This window comes from Perna viridis, chromosome 15, assembly GCF_037379345.1.
Source record: "Perna viridis isolate PV_CMFRI_1.1 ecotype Kerala chromosome 15, ASM3737934v1, whole genome shotgun sequence".
Taxonomy (NCBI): Eukaryota; Metazoa; Mollusca; class Bivalvia; order Mytilida; family Mytilidae; genus Perna; species Perna viridis.
In genome coordinates this window covers 23,117,628-23,126,101 of record NC_142459.1, presented here as the reverse complement: position 1 = coordinate 23,126,101, position 8,474 = coordinate 23,117,628, and the positions used below count along the sequence as shown (strand labels likewise).

At 32.5% G+C, this 8,474-nt stretch overlaps 1 protein-coding gene across 1 annotated transcript; it reads right to left on the bottom strand.

The window, feature by feature from the left end:
- Nucleotides 1-2,410: 2,410 nt before the first annotated feature.
- On the bottom strand, nucleotides 2,411-6,502 carry LOC148597516 (uncharacterized). Its single transcript, XM_088563040.1, has 6 exons — nucleotides 6,379-6,502; nucleotides 5,787-6,128; nucleotides 4,637-4,696; nucleotides 3,655-3,781; nucleotides 3,389-3,438; nucleotides 2,411-3,075 (listed from the first exon to the last, which is right to left on the bottom strand). Exons 1-6 carry the CDS (start codon nucleotides 6,500-6,502, stop codon nucleotides 2,411-2,413), a joined length of 1,368 nt encoding a protein of 455 aa, XP_088419166.1.
- Between the last annotated feature and the right edge of the window lie 1,972 nt (nucleotides 6,503-8,474).

Sequence of the window (8,474 nt, the reverse complement as noted above, 5' to 3'; positions counted from 1 at the left end):
TCAAAAACATGATATATGTATAGTCAAAAAAATGATATAGGCATATCTGTATGGCGGTTATCTGTCTATAAAGGACAGTGTCTCATTCCTCTATATAATCATGTGAGATGCAGTTAAGTAAAAGAATGGTTTACTACAACGGGCACTGTTTATATAAATAAGATATAAAAATAAATTAGTCCGAACATTAGTTTGGGCATACGCGAAATAGGGTAAAATAAAGAATAACCATTTATTGACATTAACTTAGATATAAGCATCCTATTCACTACTTGAAAAAAAATGCAAGGGCTGTCTATTTTATACCTCATAAAATGTTGCGGAATCAGTATACAATACCTAGAAATAATGTACAAATCAAATTATAGGAAGACGTGTAACACTTGTGATTATTATACGATTTTTATCGATGATATGACAACTATTATATGCAATTGATTAAAAGGATAAAGGCCAAAAACTTCTCTTGACAAACATTTTCGAAAACTTTTTGTCTTGAAAAAAATTGATCATGGCTGTTCTACATTTCCTTTTTATATGTTCTTTGAAATCTAGAGTGTCATCCAAAAAAGCACCTGATACAGTTTTCTGACTTAATTTTTCGCCACAAATATAAATTTCTTTAGTAGAACACTTCCAAGTTGTGATCGGCTCCCGAAAAGAATAAATTCTGTTTTTGAATTGTTCATCTTTAGCTTATTATTGTTCATCCAGTTGTTAATATCAATAGCCCAGTTCTCTAGTTCTTGAATGGCAATGGCTTCATCTGCGGGTTTAAACTGCTTATTCACTGTATGATCGTCAGCGAAACCATAAACAGTAACTGATTGAGGCACTATGTCAAATATTGTCTCTGCATACGTCAGATATAGCTATGGACCAAGACAACTTCCCTGAGGAACACTACAGTCTAATTTTCGTTGTGATGAAACAGCTGAGTTGACAGTAACTCTACAACTGCGAGGTCTCAGGTAGGAATCCACCCATTGGAGTGCCGCTCCGCAGACGCCATACTGGCGTCCAAGAACATTCAATAGAATACTGTGATCGACAGTATCAAACGCAGCACTTAAGTCAATAACAATTAACGCGGTAATCTCCTAATGTTCCATCCCGCCAAGAATGTCATTCACGAGTCGAAGTAGCGCGGACTCACATGAGTGAAACTGGCGATACGCTGACTGATTTTGCGGCAGTAAGTTATAGTCATTCACATGTCTATTCAGTCTATGGAGTGCGGCCTTTTCGATTAATTTTGACACGAAGGACAGATTGCTGACTGGCCGATAATTCGTGTATGTAAGCTCTAGGCCAGTTTTTTCAACAAAAGTCTGACTATAGCTTGCTTCCATTTGGCGGGGAAAATTCCCTGTGTCAGAGAAAGATTTACGAGTCGTGTGATGTTTGGTAACAATTCTTCCAAAAATTGTTTTAGTGCCTTAGTAGGTAAGATATCGAGTTCGCAAGATTTAGATTGTAATTGATTGATTAAAGTTTTTACTTCATCTTGCGATAGTTTTTCAAACGAAGAAAATGATGGCACATTTTTGATAGATGGTTCGTAATTCTCGAAGTCTTTCAGAGATTCTCGTATTTTCTGTATTTTATTCATAAAATATTCCGCAAATTTGTCGGCTAGTGTGTTGTCTTTGTGTATAGAAACAAGGAGCACACAGTCCAAATCAATACATGTAGCAACATATTCAATTCTCTTATGCAATCCGGCAAAGTTAAAAACACTGTTTTAATATCAAATGCAAATTCAGATGTAACCCTTCCGATTCTTATTTTTGCATATAAAAAAAGTGATTATAAATAGTCCTAGGTCTGCCAAGACTGCTGTCTCTTTCTGGGGAATACTCTGCAATACATATACATGTGCAATGGACACATATCGGAAATGTCCCAACATGTACTAAATAATTCAAAGTGTATACGTGTATACCATTTCCTGTATATACTGTAATATGTCCAACATTTCTTTCTGTGTACAATTCTTTAAATTCCACCGAAAAAGTTTTAAACACTGACCCGTATTTATATCAAGGCTGCTACATGATGAATACGATACTGTACCGTTCGTGAGGTGAATGGATATACATGTCTTGACGCTTATTTGTAAATATATATATATATATATATATATATATATATATATATATATATATTAGGTCTGAAAAATTCCCAACGATGTTAGAACTGTCAAATTTGCGATGCGAATGTTTGGTCCTTTAAATAATAATATACCGTAGGAATATGTGTGTTCATGTTAAAAAATGTCAGTTCGAAATCGTGATCTAAACAGATTCAGTTTTTCTCTTTTGATAGCACGAGATTCTAGATATCGATTTTTCAAACGCTGAACCCTTAGATTCAAAGTTTTTCAGATGTTTATTAGAGGATTAATTGCTTACTCAAAACCAACGTTTTCAAAAAGGGTGTCCGTTGAAAGCACCTTTTTGGTTGCAGTGGCTCTACTTATTTTAACACTTTGTAATTTTTTGAGATCTCGAGTGAGTTCCTTGACTTTCTGAACCTTTTCACCCTCAATATCTTCCTCTGTTTTCTTGATTACATTTTCAGAAATCTTGAATACTTCATTTATAAAGTACTTTCCTTCATTTGAAATAGACTTTACCAAACGTCGAATCATATCTTGAGCCTGTTTTTCCCGATTACTCACATTGTCGAAAACGAAGCAACGATTTTCGCCCTTAGGTAAATTGTGAAGATTCATGAAGCCTTGTATACATTCTTCTGCGATAATTGTCCTATTTTCGTCAACTTTTATTCCGATAACGAGATAATCCGTAAAGTTTGAACCCAGAACATGTTCGTAAGTACGAATTGTGTCTTTTACCTGACCGATTTTCGATACATCAACTAATAGGACAAACGCATGAGGTCCCGGTGAAGCTAATATAATGCATTTTGCTGTTTTCATTCTTTCGGAATCATCTTCTTTTCTAGGCATGTGACAAAATCGGAAAACCCATTCACTGTAATCTTGAACAGAGTCGATGAAACTTTGACATGTTTGGTCACAGGTCTCATCCATAACAATAATTCTGTAATCTACGGGAAAATATTCAAATTAGAATATTTATAATTTACATAGCTTTCATATAATATCAACGTGTTAAGTTATGAGTCAAAACGAAAGATATGACCTAATATTTCCAGTGGATTAGGATATCTATCTGAAGAGGCGCAAGAATATTTTTAATAATTGTGTTGTCCACTCTGACTTGTGCTGTATAACACACACATCAATTTACAATAATTTACAATAAAAGTTTTTCAACAAAGAAGGTTCCTATTTATCGAAATTTTCTTATTATAATATTTGATCAGTTCTGTTTTACAAATCATAAAAAATATGCGTTACCTGCAATTTTTTCCATCCCATGAACTGACATTTTCCGTAGCAGGATTGGTCTGAGGTACAATTCAAAATTAGAGCATGACCATTGATTTTTTTTAGAAAAAAATTCCTATGTCAACTTTATTTGTCATTTGCGTTCATACAAATTTACAAAAATATCATAAATTACGTTTTCATTTTCAGACTTTTTATATAGTGACGTCTTTTAATCAGTTGCAAGTAAGTACACAAAAACTAGTGCTGTTTCGTCATAGCAAATAATATAATACCTGGCTATATTTTTCCAAATTATGCTTGGACCACACAACTGTTGAATGAAACGCATGTGTGTTGATACAACAATATCTGATGACGGTCTTCTAATGCCTGATTTGGTAATTCTAATAACGGCGTTTTCTGTAAGTAAATTATTCAATTTGCGTATATACAATTTTATATTACATATACATTTCCTTAAATCTAGTGTAGTAGTAAAATAATGGAAATGTCAAACAAATCAAATATATTTTTTTATGAGATCATGTGATAGTTTTCACATATCGGTACAAAATACCAAATCTGATACTTTTGTTAATGAAAAATTAAAGTACATGGCATATACGTGAAAACAGGAAACAGAGACGATCTACATACACAATGTAGCGAACAAAAAAAAGCAATTATATTTAAAAAATAAGGGGGAAAAAGACCATATACAAAATTTTATGGGTATAAAGGTGCTTGTCAAAACATTTTTCGTTAAGGATTGAATGTTTCATTATTGATGCTTCATCGGCGTGTACAAGCGTTGACTGTAGCACATTTTCATGTCACATCAGTTTAGAAAATAAACCATCATGTCCGCACATGTTGTGGCATTATGCGTGCAAGTGTTACAGGACAATATTAACTTGAAGCCTGGGTAATATTTTCGTTCCACAAGTTTCTCAAGTTTTGATTGGCTGAGCGAATATGACGTTATTTTATTTACTTCTATACGTTCTAATATTCAAATATAAAGAAAAACACGTTTAAGTGGTTTAAGTAGTTTTTAAATTATTTATGTTATCCTCCGATATGTATGCACAATTATAAAGTTAATTTAGATAATCTCATCCTTGTTTTTATTTAATTTCATCAGCGGCAATTTACTTACATATTGTTCATTTCCGTCACTGGTGACCTGAGTCTATGTTTTCAGCGACCCTAGGGTCGCTTGTGATATTGATCAGGGAACCAGATTACGGGACAATACAAATTCTACCGAATTACCTTTGTCATCATCTTCAGCACATATTTCGAACTTCAAGGCAAATTCTTTGTCGCTGGTATCTAGAACGTTTATAAGAATGGTAATCACAGGAATGATTCTTTTTTGCTATTGGCAGTACACAAATTGCTTTTATAGAAGAATGAATTTACCATCATTCAGTGTATAAGAAACGACATAAAGTCAATTTCAAATGAACCATTTATAATTTGAACAACTCATCAATAAATGTGTTCTTCAAACATGTATGCTATAGTGAAAACACGTTGTAACTAAAAATAACTATCGGAGTTAGGCTTGTCAAACCTTTATCATTCAACTGTATTTCAAAATAAATTTAACGCAATAAGTTTTACCCGTTTGTGTAGCGAAATTATCTGAATTTTAGTCAATTCGTACCTGATTGAGATTCGCATTTAACACACCGTGATTTATTGATCTTTAACTGGGATCGTTTCTCGAAAACATTCATAAACCCCTGAATTATAATGGCGTCATACCAAACATACTGCAAGAAAAGATGTTCTTTCTTTGATCGTGTCTTGGTCTCACTTATTTCCATTCGTTGTTGTTCATCCTCTGTTCTATGTTTTATGTTAGCAAATTTTTCGTTTATTATATCATCTTCAATTTCGTATAACACATCCTGATAGTTGTCACGAATTGTCGTGTAGAGACAATTTAAAATTCATAAGATGACATTTAAGTAAGAGCTATTGAATACTTACAGCGTGCTACAATATTTCGAAGTTTATTTCGAAAGTTTTTATCTGTAATAATAATGTATGTGTGTATAAATATTAAATATTTACTGGACGTTTTGAGGTTTCAAAAATCATTAAACGTAACAAAATGATAAGCCAGATTACCTTCATATAATTTCATTAGTTACTTATATTTCGATTTTTTACTACATGTGTAATTTAAATCAACTTCAACAGGGAAGATTAACAAGTCAACATGCATGCATACAACGATAAAAGTGCATATACTTGATTAGTTGTTTTGCAGTACACACGATATAATTTCTAATACAACTCAAGGATATTCCACGTTGAATTTCATCACAATGAAAAATTACAAAAGTGGAAACTACTTTAGGTAATTATTATAACAATAATGATACAAATAGTGCACATATAATGCATGTACCTCGTGGTGGCATAGTTACTCTTTTGATTGTCATTGTAACTATTGCATTATTTCCAAAATACTTCAAAAGATGTACGTTACTATCAAACAGTCTCTGCAGTAGGTTACGCGTAAGTTCTGTGTCTGACCCCTGTATAATTGACATGATCTTCTCTGGCTTTGTAGAACGAATAAGGAATAGTATAGAACCTTCCCTTATAACCATTATGTTGCTAATGACCTCATGCATATGACCCCTATCTTCTAAAACGTCATTAAAGTGCTCCCGGTTATGGTGAAGTGCATGTAAATTAATTTCAAAATCGCACGGCGGTAACTCTGGCTGGTTGACAACTCTTCCCTCTAAAATAAAGACATATATATTCAGCAAATTTACTGTCCTGTCTTGTCTTTTAATTAACCCAAGTGAAAGTTTTTTTTTTATTTTTCATTATATACTTATCAATTAATACACAAGGAAGTTGAACATGTTCATATTTTATTTTTAAACTTTCGCCAAGGGAGCATATGGTGTGTTCGTATTTTTTAAATCAAGAATATTGCCAATCATGTAAATATTTTTTTTTATATTTCTTCAAGAGATCAGGTTTACCTCCTTGACCATTTTGAAAACATCTCAAATCGTCAACCAGATTGTTATGACCTGTTTCACAGAGTATCTGAATCAGATGAGGAATCCAGTCATCATTTTCCTTGTTAAATAGGATTTGCATCATTTTTTCTCGTTTTTCTTTTTTTCTTTCTGTGTCATCAATTGCATCGTGATCGTCAATGTCAATAAAGTTTCGCTAAAATAACATATCTGGAACACCCCTCAATAAATCTATTCGTGGCAAACGAGGATAGTGTGGTGCTCAAGTGTATGTCTTTGTATATCAGTACGCTGTTGAATGGCATCTACAATAAACATGATCCTGTCTTTAAGAAGGTTTACACTACATATAATATATTGATATAAAACTGGTAGAATGCACTGGCATTAGTACAGGTGATGTTTCCAGAGTTGACTCAAAGGTATAAACTAAACCGAATAATTCTGAAGGAACCATGAAATTTTACACTCTTAATTACAAAAGTGGGTTGTTTTTCAGATCATTGAGAGACTCCTCGATTGGCTTCAAAGAAATATGTAGAGAACGCAAATAGAAACATGTTCATTACAATACATAGACACCCTTGCATTGCACAAACGTCTAAAACATACCGTTTGCTGCCAAAAGTATTTAACAAACTCAAATAGGTCTTCTGTCTGCCGTATATGCATCTTTTGTCTCGGCAGAAATGACTTTCACCTTGATTTGAGATATACATAAAGATACTTGCCCTTGTTTGTCGTAAAGAGATTTAGATAGGAAGGAGTTTTCCTGAGCGATGTCAAATGCTCACGATAGGCTTTGAAGATGTTTACAACAGAAAGTTCCTACATGTTTATGTATCTTACGAAGATGCTCCAACATCAAGAAGGAAAAACATAAATTATACTATATAATCTTCGAATTTCTTGTATCTTATAAAGTCTTTTCTCTATCTTCTCTATGAACAAGTCGGCAAACAAGTGTCATTGAATAGACAATATGGAAACTATAAACTGAATTCAATATCTCCTCTTTGATGACTTTTGAGTACAAACATAATTTAAGAATAAAAAGCATGGTAAAGGTTTTCAATACTTTAAAATGAAGCATACTTTACCTGGACCGGCCAATTTATCGGGTATTGGTCGATTTTGTTTTTTTTAATGTCTGAATTATCAAAGCGCAGAATCTTTTTCCTTTTCGTGTTAATCGTTTCAACAGCTTATTCATCTTTAGGTTTGTGTGTGTAGTCTCTATAACACGACAGTCAATTTCTTCAAATGCTCCACAGTTGACGGCAAGTTCACTCAAATTTTCGACAGACATGTTGAGCTGGTGTTTGAAGTATCTGAGAAATTTTGAATTATTTGTGGGCTTTCTGTATCTGTAGAAAATAATATATAATCATATCATAAGGGAGATAAAGATATCTTCAGAAACAATGTCATGGCATTACAGGGAAAAAGTCTTCACCCATCTTGAAAACCAATTCAAAGTATTTAAAATATATGTATTTGTGCACGTTGATTCTGCAAAAAAATAATATATTGAATATTCTTTACTGTTTCTGATTTTTCCCAGAAAAAAATCCAGTATGTTATTCAATTTTATATTCAAATCCTGTATATACTCAACATATAACCGGAGACGAATGTCAAACGAATGTCGAACAGAAAAAAAAATCTGGTTGACATACAATTTGATATTCAAATGTGTTCTATATTTAATATATAACACAGAAACGAACGTTAAAAGAATATAGAACAGATAAAAAAAATGTTTGATATTTATTTGATATTTATTTAGAATTTACAAATAAGATTAACTAGAAATAAATATCAAACGAATGTAAAACGATAAAATGTAACCGATTGGTATTCAGTTTGATATTGAAAACTATGAATATCTAATACGAATATATTTTTCTTGCCACGCAAAAAGTATTTTGTTTTTATTTTTATTCAAAGTTAAATTAATATTTTTTTTTTCAAAAATATCCTAGCGCCCCCCCCCCTTTCAATATAAAAATGGTCGGTGCCTTATACGAATGTACTTGATTGCGGTATAAATATTACACATGTTGGAAATGTTGGTGTATTGCCACTACAACAGT